The sequence below is a fragment of the Schistocerca americana genome, chromosome 3, assembly GCF_021461395.2.
Source record: "Schistocerca americana isolate TAMUIC-IGC-003095 chromosome 3, iqSchAmer2.1, whole genome shotgun sequence".
NCBI lineage: Eukaryota > Metazoa > Arthropoda > Insecta > Orthoptera > Acrididae > Schistocerca > Schistocerca americana.
Genome location: NC_060121.1, coordinates 736,088,342 through 736,102,648, shown reverse-complemented (window position 1 = coordinate 736,102,648; position 14,307 = coordinate 736,088,342). Strand labels below are relative to the sequence as shown.

General features: G+C 38.4%; 1 protein-coding gene across 3 annotated transcripts in view; it reads left to right on the top strand.

The window, feature by feature from the left end:
- The window catches only part of LOC124605492, a 398,477-nt gene that overhangs the window by 383,724 nt on the left and 446 nt on the right, over positions 1 to 14,307 (top strand). For 2 of the 3 annotated variants that reach the window (XM_047137217.1, XM_047137218.1), the window contains exons 16-18: positions 6,952 to 7,093; positions 7,350 to 7,474; positions 14,104 to 14,265. In XM_047137217.1, the coding sequence (XP_046993173.1) occupies positions 6,952 to 7,093; positions 7,350 to 7,474; positions 14,104 to 14,265 (429 nt within the window). Of the gene's footprint in view, positions 1 to 6,951; positions 7,094 to 7,349; positions 7,475 to 14,103; positions 14,266 to 14,307 lie in introns of those variants that run through there. The other variant, XR_006978651.1, reaches the window with a different exon arrangement.

The following is a 14,307-nucleotide window of genomic DNA, read 5'->3' as shown; positions in this document are numbered from 1 at the left end:
TTTTACTTTGTAATCACTACATGTATCTTGCATCTCTTGTATTCCAGATTTTGGAGTGTTTATTTATTTCACATCAAACACACTTTTCCTGTTGCCCCTTTTCAAGCTGTTGCTGTTTTTCCAGTAACACACACACACACACACACACACAAACATGCACACACCTATGACTGTGGTGACCGTGATTATGAGCTGTTGCCCTAGGTAGAGGTTGGGGAGGGGGATGGTGGAATTTGTGAAAACTGTGACAAGGGAGCAATGAGTTGATATGAAGTTATTAGAGTTAAAAAGAGAAAAGGGCACATGGCTCTCAGTAACAGTGGCAAAGTAAGGATTAATTATGATAACAATCACAAAGCCACAATGGTCGAACATGAGAGATGAAGAAAAAATGAGAGAAAGGGGGGGGGGGGGGGAGAAAATTTGGGAGAAATGGGTGTACAAAGTCAGCAAAACAAGTAAAATAATAGAACAAGCTGGATTTAGAAGCGGAAATAGTAAAATGAAACTGTTGCAAGGCATGAAAATAATTATAAAACTTAATAAAATAATGAAGCAGAATTGCTGGCCAGCAGTTCAGCCTCATAGTTTTCTCATATTAACATTCATTTGATATAATTATAGAATCAAGTGGAGAATATGGCTTATCACTTTGTGTTTTTCACTTTCACACAAGAGAAAATTAGGCAAACCACTTTAAGACTGAAAAAGAGAGAATTTCCAGGACTGTGTTGAATCCCTGCAGAAGTAATACAAGCCTTGATTGATCATTAGATATCCAACTGCATGAACTGTGCAATGAGTGTCTCTTACAGGGAAGGTCCCTGTACTGTGTAACAATGCTGTAGTGGTGACTCAAGAATAATTACAGAAGATAAGTATAATGCTCTAATTCAGGAACTTTAAGGAATGTGCCAAGGTGTCAAATTGTAGCCAGCATCTCACAAAATTACATACCACCTGCTGAAAGAGAACCTACTAAGAAATCCCGAAAAACAATTAAATAATGTAAGGATTAGAAGAAACGTAATAAAGAGATATGAAGGGATATTCCATGTGAATGTCATAATTTCACACATCACATAGAGGAGACAGACAGAAAAGGTACAAATGTGATGCACAAAATTATAAATTTCACAAATCACAAATTGAGCTTCCATTGAGAACAGTCAGGAAATACCACGAATCAATATGAAATCAGCTTCAGCAGTCAGAAGAGTGCAATGAAGTGTGCTACTGAGATTAATGAGCATGTACTATATGATCCCAGATGATGCAGTACTGGTAATTGTAGGAATATGGCTGTTGTATTAGCTAAAGACAGGCAGTCAAACATAAGCCTGAAGGCTACTTGTAACTGAGTTCCATATGAAAAAATTAACGCAAGATCACATTCTGTGATTGGCCAAATGAGTGCAACACTTCAGATGCAGAAAACATATGAACTTCTTCCTAATATCAAGGCAGACTGAGATTGAGATTGCTTCACCTGTTGGACAGTCATGCATTATCTGTTCAGTGATGGTTTCTATACTATGTATCTTAATTCAAAAGACAGGCAAATGATAATTGCACCTATGGCAGTAGGGGTACTGTGGAGCATACATTGTGGAACTTTACATTGTGGATGCAGAAGATAATGTCACCAGGCATTAAGGACACTGGATCCCAGGGCACCACTTAGGAACTAGTTGATCTGGTGTGTCTTTGAAGGTACTGCACCTACAATATCCAGGAAGGTCAAGGAGGACTTCATGAAGCTTTGTGCCAGGATAGTGCCATCCCTGCAAATCAACATTCTATACACTCAGAGAGGAAACAACTGAGTCTTACAACCATGGAAGGAAATGGTCTTCAGGACTTTCCACCAGATTACCGTAAGTGATTACAGAAACCTGGATTCTACAAAGTTACAGTGAATTGTGGAATGAGATGTCACAGTGTAAATGCTGCAGGCACATTAACATATGCCGAAAGAATCCAGCACTGTTGTCCAGGATAGTTTGAGGGTGGACAGTAGCAAGAAATAACCTTCTATAGATTAGATACCTTAGTTATGCAAGAAAATGATGGCCCTAATGAATGAATGAAGAGAATCTTAGTCACAAATGCAGAAGTACTAACAGTACTTGATTAGAGGATCAGTAGTAGTTTTGTAGCAGAAAAAAGCAGTTTTCTCCTCTCTCTCTCTCTCTCCCTTTTTTTTTTTTTTTTTTTTTTTTTTTTGCTGTTAGGTAATTTTTATGTGTAGTATTAACTTTTTAGGATTTGCAGGTAACGATAGTTTGAGATAAACTTTTTATCACACCAAAAAGTGGGCTGTATGTCCTCTTTTAGCTTTTCATATTATGAGGTGTATTTGTGAAGAGTCCATACCTATTATAAAAAGGGATGTACATACGTATTTATGTATGTATGTTCCACTTGTACAATTGGACCAATTTCAACCAGACTTGGTAGACATATCACATACTGTCTGGAAAGAATTGCTATGGGAATAGGAACCACTGCCATACTGCACAAACACCCATACTTTATTCATCCAGTATTTGAGAATGAGAGCACTTTCTGACTTGCAGCTAACTTTCAAAATAATTTCAAACATTTATGAAACTTTTTCTCACTGAGAACCCCCACAAAGTGATGAAAGGGAAAAAATGTTTGTTTACACTTTCACTGCCAGTGCAGTTAAGTTGCCACAGGAAGCATGACATTTTAATTTATTGCTTCTTTGCTATTAAGTCTGTTTATAAAATGTTTTACAGGAAGTATTCACATATACCACTGAATGTACCAGCAAAATTATATCACTGTATGACGTATAGTTCAGGATATGAAACATCATAAACACTGAGATGCAAGGGAAACTGCCATATCATGCATAAAGTTTTAATTTATTACATTTTTACTACTAACTCTATTCACAGCACGTTTTGCAGATAGTATCTACATATACCACTACTAAATTATATCTTCACACAACACATAGTTCGGGAGATATGATGGCTTAAATATTGAGCTGTGTGAAAATGAAACTCGCTAGAGATACAGGAGAAATATGTGTACAAATACATATGCAACATGTTAATATATCACATCCCATCAAGGACAGTGACACAACTCAAAAATGCAATACCGTAGAAAACTTGGGTTGAAGAATCCCTACATATTGTAAAGTGGATGTACCAGGGTGTTAAAACAAGAAGAGGGAGGGGGGCAGCTACAATTTATTTTTTCATGAAGTTTCCCACTTGAGAAATACATTTTTCCCAGTGAGAAGAATATTTTTTATCACAGCATCGCAGAATGAAACTGGTTGCGTCAAGAGCCACGTGTGGACGAATTTATTCACGCCTTTGTCATCTTCAAATTGGTGCTCTCCTAGAGCTTCTTTAACTGGTCCAAACAAATGGAGACCATCAGAGCTGCATTATGGGACCTGGCACTGCCATGGAGGAGGGTGACCTATTTAATTGGTTGGTCTCATTTTTCACTGTAGTGTGCACCCCTCACCTTATTCATCAGCTTGCAGTAGTATGCAGTGTACATCGCTCCTGCAAAAAATTAGTGAGCAAAATCCTCCACCAGTTAAAAAAATGGTTGAACTACCTAGTCTACTAACAGTCAAGTCTTGGCTTTCACTTGGGCTTCCTTCCCTTTCCTCTGCCACTCATTACTTCATTACTAGCTCGTTTGACTTGGAGAGTGTATTTGTGGACACGCCTTTTGTTGCAGGTGACAGACCAACTCAAAAATGCATCACCTTCTTTCACAAACCTTGTTGTAAGCCTCTGACAGACCTCCAAACATCTCAACTTCTGATTTTCGAGATGAGGAACCTACGAGGGTTATTCCAAAAGTAAGGTCCGATTGATTGCCAAATTGAAACCACAGTGAACATCAGAAATGTTTTACTTGTAACAATTAGCTACACCTTTCAGCTACTTCTCTACGTAGTCGCCGTTCTGACTTAGACTTTTGTCATAGCGTTGTACCAACTTTTCAATAGCCTCATCATAGAAGGCAGCCGCCAGTGCTTTCCGCCAATTCTCCATGCTGGCCTACACCTCGTTGTCTGTGTCAAAATGTTGTCTTCAAAGACAGCGGTTCATGTGACCAGAGATGAAACTCAGGGGGAGAAAATTGCGGACTGTATTGTGGGTAATCTAACATTTCCATTTGAAAACGATGCAGGAGCATCTTCATTGCCCCTGCAGAATGCGGCTGAGAATTGTCGTGAAGACGAAACAGCACGACAGTTATGTAATGTTGGCTGCATAGCTTCAGGCGAAATTTCTCACCAGGCCCTCGTACTTGGCGGCAGACACTATTTTCTAGACATCTTTACGCACTCACTGCGAGCTCAGAAATGAGAAGAGCGACGTGATGCTAACTGGGGTTATACTAGAGACACTACCCAACACATCTGTGCAAAGCTTTATCGGATTTTCATAGTCGTTTCCATTTCGCGACCGATCGGACCTTACTTTTGGAATAACCCTCGTATTTAGAACACACTTTGTGGAGCAGCAGTTCATTTATGATGATTGCTTGAAAGCTCCCATAACTTTTTTGACATGTTCTGCAATTTCTGATACTCTCACCCACCAATAGCCCTCAAGAATGCCTCGAACTGCAAAAATGTTTTAATCTGCATTGCAAGTGTGGGGATGTCAGTTGTGTTGCTGATTTTACACACAATCTCATCTTTTCTTGAACTCTTTTTGCCAGACAAACACATGCATCCTTTACAATATTTGATCACTGAACTGCACAGTCAATCTCTAAAAAATTTCCATCACTTGAAGTTCTTCATGAACAAGAAAGTTTATAATTGTCTAGCATCAGTGGCCAGAGGCAGAGGTTTTGTGTGTGTGTGTGTGTGTGTGTGTGTGTGTGTGTGTGTGAGTGAGTGAGTGAGTGAGAGAGAGAGAGACAGAGACAGACAGACAGACAGAGTTATGCTTGAGTGAATATGTTTGTGTAGTCTGCTTTAGAAGAAGGCCTTTTGGCCAAAAGCTCACATGTGTGGCAGTCTTTTAGTCGTGCCTGTCTGTGACTCAACACCTCCATTACATGGTGAATAACAATATATCATTTTCATGTTGTCTAACATGTTCCAAGTAGCTTCAAAAGTGGTTTGCAGTTGTAGTTTAGTGGTTTAGCTGGTATGCTAAAAGAAAATAGTAAAGATCACCAGTGGAAACACAGAACTAGTTGAATTGTCTTTAGAGCAGTTGTAGATAACAACTGCATGGACAGCAAAAGAAATAAACAGAGTAGTAAACATGCTAACTTGACCTGCAGTGCTTCTGGTAAACAATATAGTGTTTCCACAAGTAAGTGGCTGCTCTGTTTGGAAAGGAAAGCTTACAGTCAGTGTTTGTTACCAGTTTTGACTGCAGTGGAATATGCAATTCAGGCCATAATGAAAATGAAATGGACGTGGGTAGGACATGTAACTAGGATAAGGAACAGCAAATGTACCACAAAAGTTTTCTGTTAGATGGTGGATAGGTGACATTAAAAGCATGCAGGAGCTATGTTGAGGTATATAATTGAAGATTGTAAAGCTTATAAAAGACAAGAGGGTGCATTTATAATTCTGTGGATACCAAGTGGCTGATGATGATGAGCAACAGTCGTGTCCGAAGCACAACTAGGACCAGTGGCATAGAGTGTACAGATGGTGGCGTCACACCCTTGTGGGACTCACCAGTGATGGCTGGCATGGTCTGGAGTTCAAAGGTGATGGATAGTAGGGATGTGTGTCAGACTTGTGGTACGGAAATTGCACCTGTTTGATTAACAGGGCTTGGGCTTCCACTATTGGGAAGGAGCTTTTTAAGTGTTCTCCACTTATCACTGCCAATGTTAGCCTCAGCAGCATGGGCTCATTATGTTTGAGGCACTATTGAAGTACCTACAGTTGCTGGACCTAAGACAAGGAATCCAAATTATCATTCTTTATTGAGAGAAGGTATTGTATCCTTAGATTGGCTGTGGTTCAACACACACACACACACACACACACACACACACACACACACACACGCACACACACACACACACACACACACACACACTATTGTCTTCTCATATTTTCTTTCTTCAGAGGCAACAGTTTGAATTTTAATGTTCAATATTATTTTTTCAGGACATAATAATTTAATTTTGGGAATCTACTGCAAATGCAAGATTGGCTGTTTCCACATGCAAACAGCTGTAGAACTTCCAGGAAATATTGTAATTGATGAATTTGACATTTACTTTCATGTAATTGCACTTGGCTCATAAACTATTTTTTATGATATGTTTTTTACATTATCTGTGTGATGAAATTTTTTTGCCTGTTTGATAAGTGCAAAGTGTCTTTGCATTTTTTGTCAGTGCAACCTTTCAGTACAAGGGTACTAGGTGGAACTGCACTTAGGCGACACAAGCAAGCCCATTTTTTACATTGTTAGTACATTTTTTCCCAACACCAAGAATAATATTGGTAATATAATATTTAAACATATATTCTATCTTTTGCAGTTTCCATTTTGTGTAGCAAGATTCATAGAGTTCTCTAACCATGTAATGTGTTAAAAAGGGATCTTCTTGTCCACATCATTAAGAAAGCTTCAGAGCCCTGTATATTATATAAATGAAAACCAAACCTTTTTTAACTTGTAGTAATGCTACAATACCTAGATTTCCAGTTTTCACATGGTACAACTATGTCCAATTCTTGATATTGATGGTGTCTACAATATTTCAGATATCCAGAGTGTTTAAGCGATTAAGATACTGCAGCCAAAAGCAAGTCTTTATATCTTATGCATTTTTCTAATAATGCAGTTTTATGCTAGACCCCAGAATTTTTAATATTTTAATGTAATTTATATGGAAATTAAATGTGTTTATAGAAGTAGAATAGGTTATCAATATATCTGTTGTATTTTGCAGAAGGTGATGTATCAGCCATAGGAAGATCAATTGTAATTATGAACAAGGATCGTGGCTCAGAAAGATTTGCATGTGCAAATATAGAACCAGATAAGGACATCATAAAATATGCCAACATACAAAAACCACCAAAATTTGTTTTGTAGGTATCGAAAAGCAAACATATTTTGCTAAAAAGAGAGAGAACTTCTCATTGTATAATCTTTTCCACTCACTAAAAATTACAGTTTTAGAATGATATTCTAGTTTTCATTTAACTTTTTATCATGAAATATATTTATTTATTTGCTGTGTTTCCATTTTGGCTACTTTCATTTACATTCTTTCAAAGTATGACTTCAAGTCTTTCAAAATAAGTTACATTCTTTTTGTTCCTGATATATATGTATTTATTTCAGGGCACAGTTCATTGAGGATGTTCGAGAAGTAATGGGAGTTCCAGAATGGATGTTAAATGTAGATAGTCGTAGGACTAAAATACTGCACTCAGGTGCATGCATTCAGTTTCTACTTCACTTTAAAGGTAACTAAATACATGTTAAATGGCTGCTGAGTGAATTATACAATTTATATTACTACTGTTTAAAGTGCTGATCCACCATCTGCTAAACAGCTGACTGTCAGTAGATTTCAGACTGTTAGAGACTGATATAGACTGATCAGCCAGAACATTGTTACTACCCACCTACTATCAATATAAACCCATCCAGGTGGTAGCAGCATCACCTGGCGAGGAATGACTGCTAGTCAGACACATGCTTGACGCATGTAGTGTAGTGAGAGCATGACTTGTCAGTGAGTGCATGATTTGTCAGGTGTTTGAGGAGTGCTGTGGTGAGTGTCTTAACACATGGTGAAACCGAGCTGAAACCGTGTCCAGGTGTCGTAGGATTGGGCGGTCACCCCTCATTACAGATCTCGGACGTCATAGATTGGGCAAACTCATAAAACAGGACAGGTGGTGAACTGTGACAGAACTAACATCAGACTGTAATGGTGGGCAGAGTACAAGTGTGTCTGAACACACAGTGCACCAAACACTCATAGCAATGGACTTTCACAGGTGACAATACATTCATGTGCCAATGTTAACACTATGACATTGGCAACTTTGACTGAAATGGGCATGTGACCATTGGCACTGGGTGTTGGCACAGTGACAGAGTGTTGCAGTGTCTGATGAATCCTGACACCTTCTTCATCATGCTGATGTGAGGGTACGAATCCATTGTCTTCCAGGGGAACAGCTCCTTGACACTTATACTGTGCGACAGATACAAGCAGGTGGCAGCTCCATTATGCTATGGGGAGCAGTCACGTAGGCTTCCATGGGTCCATTGGAGGTCGTGCTAGGCACCATGATGGCCAAGGAGTATCGTGCACTGGTTTCAGACCACCTACACCCCTTCATGATGATCATATTTCCTGATGGCAGTGGCATTTTTCAACAAGATAATGCACCAGATCATGAGGTCAGGAGAGTGGTTCGAGGAACACAGTGGCGAGTTCTAATTGATGTGCTGGTCTCCCAATTCGTCATATCTGAGCCTGATCAAACACATCTGGGATGAGACTGAATATCACATCAGAGCTCATCAGCCCCCCCCCCCTTGCCAAAATTTATGGGAATTAGGAGACTTGTATGTGCAGATGTGATACCAACTCCCTCCAGCATCACACCAAGGCCTCAATGCTCCTTTGCCGTGATGGCCACTGCTGTTATCAGTGCCAAAAGGTATATAATATATTTATTTCAATAAAATATTTCACTTCTAAGAAAGATGTCAATCAAGGAAAAAATAAAAAAAATAATTTACAAAAAAAAAAAAAAAAAAAAAAAAAAAAAAGTGGAAAGTGGCCATGTAGCGCAACATAGTTGACTTCAGTGAGTGGTTCGCAACTCCGGCTTTACACTAATTATGCACCTTTGATTTTAGTTAAATTTCTTGGCATCTGTACCCATTCCAAACTGTCTTCTATATTCTGCCTTCCACGGCATCATGAAGTGCCATAGCAAACATCCTACTTGACCTGAGACTGTCTATGTCCCTGTGATTATCTTATTTTACTGTGCTCTCATTCTGATTTTCTAAAACACCTTCATTGCTTCTACCACTCATGTCTTCTATGTTTACCTCACCTGATCTGTGGATTGTTGTTTTCTGTTTCTGCACAATATTTCGACAGGTGGCACAGGTGACTTCTTTAGATGCTGTGAGTTTTGCTGCTGTGTGTACTTGTTGCTTGTACTTCAACCAAACTGTGAAATATTGTTGGCCTCACACTACTTTTTATAGCTGTTTTTTATTCCTGATGCTCACTATGTCCTTATGCTCCTTCGTTTGTAAGAGATTCTGTGAAATGCAAATTCTCTCAGCTCTTTCTAACTCTGGTGGATGTGATAGCCAGCATAATTTTAATAACTTGAGTGCCAGATCTTAAGCATTACTTAAATTGAAATGTCTTTCCCTTTTATTAGGTTCTCTAACATCTTTGTTTCAGTAGCCTCCTTAATTATGCTTTCCCAGAAACTTGGTGTTTTTATCATTATGCTGGTGCAATTGTATTTCATTTCATGATTATATTTGAATCAGTGCTCAGTAACAGCTGATTTGCTTGGTTGGTTGAGTCAGGTGTGTTGCTGATGTTCCTTGCATCTCTCCTCAACTTTTCTAATAGTCTGGCCCACATAAGACATGCCACATTTGCGTGGAGTATGTTATGTACTATTCTTTCAGAGATGTTGATCATCTTTAATATTACAAACAAGACTTTTTATCTTAGTTGAGGGTACATAAGATGAAGATTGTCAAATGTTACAAAACCTTTGATGCTATGTCATTATACCATAACCAATGTATATTCCACAGTTGACAAGGAAATATAAACTTTAGTGTTTATCATTGGATAATAAACAGATGTGAAATAAGTTTATTAGCCCACTTTGACACATAAATTACTGAATAAAACCTTGTTATGGACCATGAGATATCTAACATCTTATTATAAAGAGACTGAGGTCACTTTTAATTTTAAAACATACCATGCACCAACCTGAACTATTGTTGGCTTAGCACACAATCCTCATGACATAGCAATCTACATGTACACTTATGCAAATGCTGACAGAACAGAGAAGTCACATCATTTGTTTTTGTGCTTTTGGTTTTCTTGACTGGGTGTTAACATACTGTTATGTTCTTTTGCTTGTATAGAGTTTGAATTCAGTTAGAATTATCTGTGCTTTGACAGCACACATTACATTTGACATGGAGCTTTGTATTGCCTGATGATGGCACAATAGAATGCAGAAACCAGTTGTCTCTGGAATAAATCAGATAGGAAAATACAAATGTTAATTTATTTATTGCTGCTTATATAAATATTGGCTGTCATTCTATCATCCTTTCTAGCAAGGATGAATAAAGTGAAATTTGAGAAAATGTAATTAGCCTTATTTTTCAAATTCCATCATGAATTTTATATTGCAATGGATAAAATTTACATGTTCCAGGAACTCTTGAAGCTTTTCTGCACCATGTGACCAAACCACAAATTGTTGTTAGAAAGACATTGGTTTCAACTTTGGCTCAAAGTGTTCCATGTATAGGTTCACCATGACAGGCGATATTAGACTACACATTCCCACACCATAGGATTGTTCATAATACTTTCTCTAAAACAGGAAATAAGTTGATGTCAGAATGTGCCTAAAAATTCTGTGAACAATTGTTGAACTTTTCTGTGATTAGTTCCAACAAATCAGAAAGTGGAGCTCTCATAAAGAAGGAGATTACATCAAAACTGATCATAATATCCATATCCTGTAGCCACAGTTGACTGAGGTGATGTACAAAGTCAGCAGAGTTGGGAATGTGGTGGTTGCACTTCCCCACATAATCTTGGAGAATGAGTTTCAGATACATTGCCAGCTGCTATGTAAGTGTGCCATTGTTACTCTTATGGGTGTTAAGAAGAATTTCTTTCTTGTGTACCTTAAGAAGTCCATATGCTTGAGTTGGCACTGCTGCTCATGTGTTGAGAACCTCAGTGAGAAGTGTCATCATCTTCCTCTTGATTTTGTTCATAGGATTGACATCTATCTGTCTGTAACCACTGTCATTCAAAAAATTGAAAGTCTTCTTATTGTAGTCCACATGTAACATTAGGTCAGTAGCATTACCCTTGTCAGCTGGTAAAACTACAGTTTCCTTGTACCCACTCAGATTTCTCGGTGCTACTCATTCTCTCTTGGACATGTTGGAGCTTAACATTGGCACCTTGGAAAGTGCTGTATAGGCTTCATGGCAGACCTCATCTGCTGCTTCCGAGAGAAGTTACAATATGCTCCATGTAGTTGATGTAATCTGCTATTGGTAGGATTTTTTGAGTTGGTTTAAAGTTTAGCCCTTTGGCAAGAAACTTTGCTGTTTCTTTGTCCAGATGTTTGTTAGTGAGATTAATTATTAATTACTGTACAGCTGTCTGTATATTTTAGCTTTTTGTGCAAGTGATCGAATTTTGCTTTTTGGCACGCAGACATTTTCAGCTGCATTGATTCTGCTCATGACCAGCTAATAGTGTCACCCCACTCAAAAGAATCTGCAGAGAGTGTACCTGACATGTAAGGATGGAAATGAAACAACTCAGTCCCTTGTTTCATGTGGCTATCGTCTGCTCAATGTTTTACCTGTATTGCGTGTTGCCGTCTTTGTCATAAGGCTGTTTAAATGTAAGAGTATTCTCTTACATTACTCTTAATCTTATAAATCATCCGCTGAATACATAACTAAATAAATTAAATTTAATTAAAATATTACTGTGTAGACTGAGTGAGACTTTCCTTCTCAGGACTTTAGTACCATCAAATTATTTTGCCATACAAATACGTGACCACCTGCTCAGTACATTAAAGTCGTAGGTAGACCATTGAAGCAACAGTATTTTCTTTTCTATGGAGAGATAAACTTAGGTCAGAGTTAGTACACACTGAAGGAAGAAATAATTGCAACAGCAAGGATGAGTTGTGCAACATAAATGAAAGTTGGTAGGCATGCTTTTACATCTGAAAGATGATGTCTATTCAAATTCCATGCCAGTCACATAACAGTGGAACCAGTAGTACCACTATGAAGATGAAAATCAGATTTGTTTTAAAAATGTGTTGTAACAGTCATGAGCATTAGTTCCCTTCGAGATTGGACGTGGTGAGTGGATGTTATTCAAGAGTGCCTTTAAGGCAATAAAGATGCCTTTGTCAACACCTCATTGAGCTTGAATGAGGTCATATAATATGGCTACAATAAGCTGGATATTCTTTCTGTAATATTGCAGATAGAGTTGGCAGGAATGTAGCCACTGTATATGATTACTGGCAACAGGTATCACGAGAATGTATGGTCGCAAAAGGACCGGTCTCTGGATGGTCACATGACATTACCAACAGGGAAGACTATCGTGTTCGGTGTATAGCTCTGGCACATCATGCTGTTTCTGCAGCAGGAATTTGAGCAGCAGCTGGCATCACAGTGGCACAATGAACTGTTACAAGTCAATTACTTCAAGGACAGCTCAAAGCCAAGTGCCCTGTAGCATGCATTCCATTGACCCAAAACCACTGTCATTTGCAGCTCCAGTGGTGTTAAGTGGTAACTCATTGGAGGACAAGGTGGAGGTCTGTTGTGTTTTCTAGTGAAAGGTGGTTGTGCCTTGGTACCATTGAGGGCCTTGTGATGGTTAGAAGGAGACCGCTTTAGGTTCTATAACCAATCTGTCTGTGGGCTAAGCTCTCTGGACTAACACATGGAGTTATGATTTAAGATGCAATTTTGTATGACAGCAGGAGCACTCTTGTTATCCCACACATCCTGAATGCAAATTAGTACATCAGTTTGGTGATGTGACCTGTGGTAATGCCATTCATGAACAGCATTGCAGGGAGTGTTTTCCGACAGGATAACACTCCACCACGTACCGCCGTTGTAACCCAACATGCTCTACAGAGTGTCAAAATGTTGCCTTGGCCTGCTTGATCACCAGATTTGTCTCCATATGGGAGACATAAGGGATGTTATTGGATGACATCCACAAACAGCATTAACTGACGCTGTTTTGGCCAAGCAAGTGCAACAGACATGGACCTCCATCCCACAAACTGACTTTCAGCACCTGCAAGACATAATGCATGCAAGTTTGCATGCTTGCATTCAACATTGTGGTGGTTACACAAGTTATTAATGTACCAGCGTTTCACATTTGCAGTGGCTTATCTTGCACTAATATTAACCTGTGATCTTGCAATGTTAATCATTTAAATATGATTCTGAAGCAGTGTTGTAAATATTGTATCCTATTACTACAAATGGTCAAGACAGACCCATCAGAACATAGGTACATTCCTTCCTCATTCTTGTTTGTCCAATTTTATGCTGTTTACATTTGTTGGACTCCTCCTTGTATAGTGATTCCCAGTCTTACTATCAGATTGAAAGCCTTTCCTTTCATCAGTCATCAATTGGGAGTGGCATACTGGTTGGTGCACTAGACTCACATTCTGGAGAATGATGGTTCAAATCCATAACTGACCATCCAGATTTAGATTTCCCAAGATTTCCTTAAATTGATCCCTGAAAATACTGGAATATTTCCTTTGAAAGGTCACGGCTGATTTCCTTCTTCATCCTTAAAAAATAACCTGAGCTTGTGTTCTGTCTCTAATGGCCTCATTGTCAATGAGACATTAAGCCCTAATCATCAGGTCACATATCATTTTTTTGTAGCTTCCATAAGAATGTGGCAAAGAAAAACTGGAATAAGATACACCACAAATTTTTGGTTGAAGACCACAGGAATGCTAGAGAATATCCAGCTGAGGCATTATAAAAAACAGAAAGAGGAGGCTGCTACTAGGGAGAGTAAACATCAGTTTCAGCTTCAGGATATCTGATGACCATATGTTATGAAAAAATTTATAAGGTCACTGAAATCACAGGCTTCAAGCCAACAAGAAAATAAATTATGAAATGAAGGGCCTTACATTTGATAATTTCAGTCATTAGCCCTTTACATTTCTCATTTAGTGGTAGTACAAAACTTTCTTAGTGTAGTAACAAAAAGAAAAAAATACATAAATTATTGTATACAAATTTTCAGGTCCTATTGCAAATCAATTAGAGCAGGATTTCAGCAGGCTTTTGGGCACTGGAAGACTCGCTGCACCTAGTCTTTACATTCCTGGTTATGTACCAAGTTCGAAAAGGAAAACACAGCTATCATACCGCCAATGTGGAGCAAGTGACCCATTAGATAAAACAAGTATGTTATGTTAAAATATTATAGTATCTATAGATTGCTCTT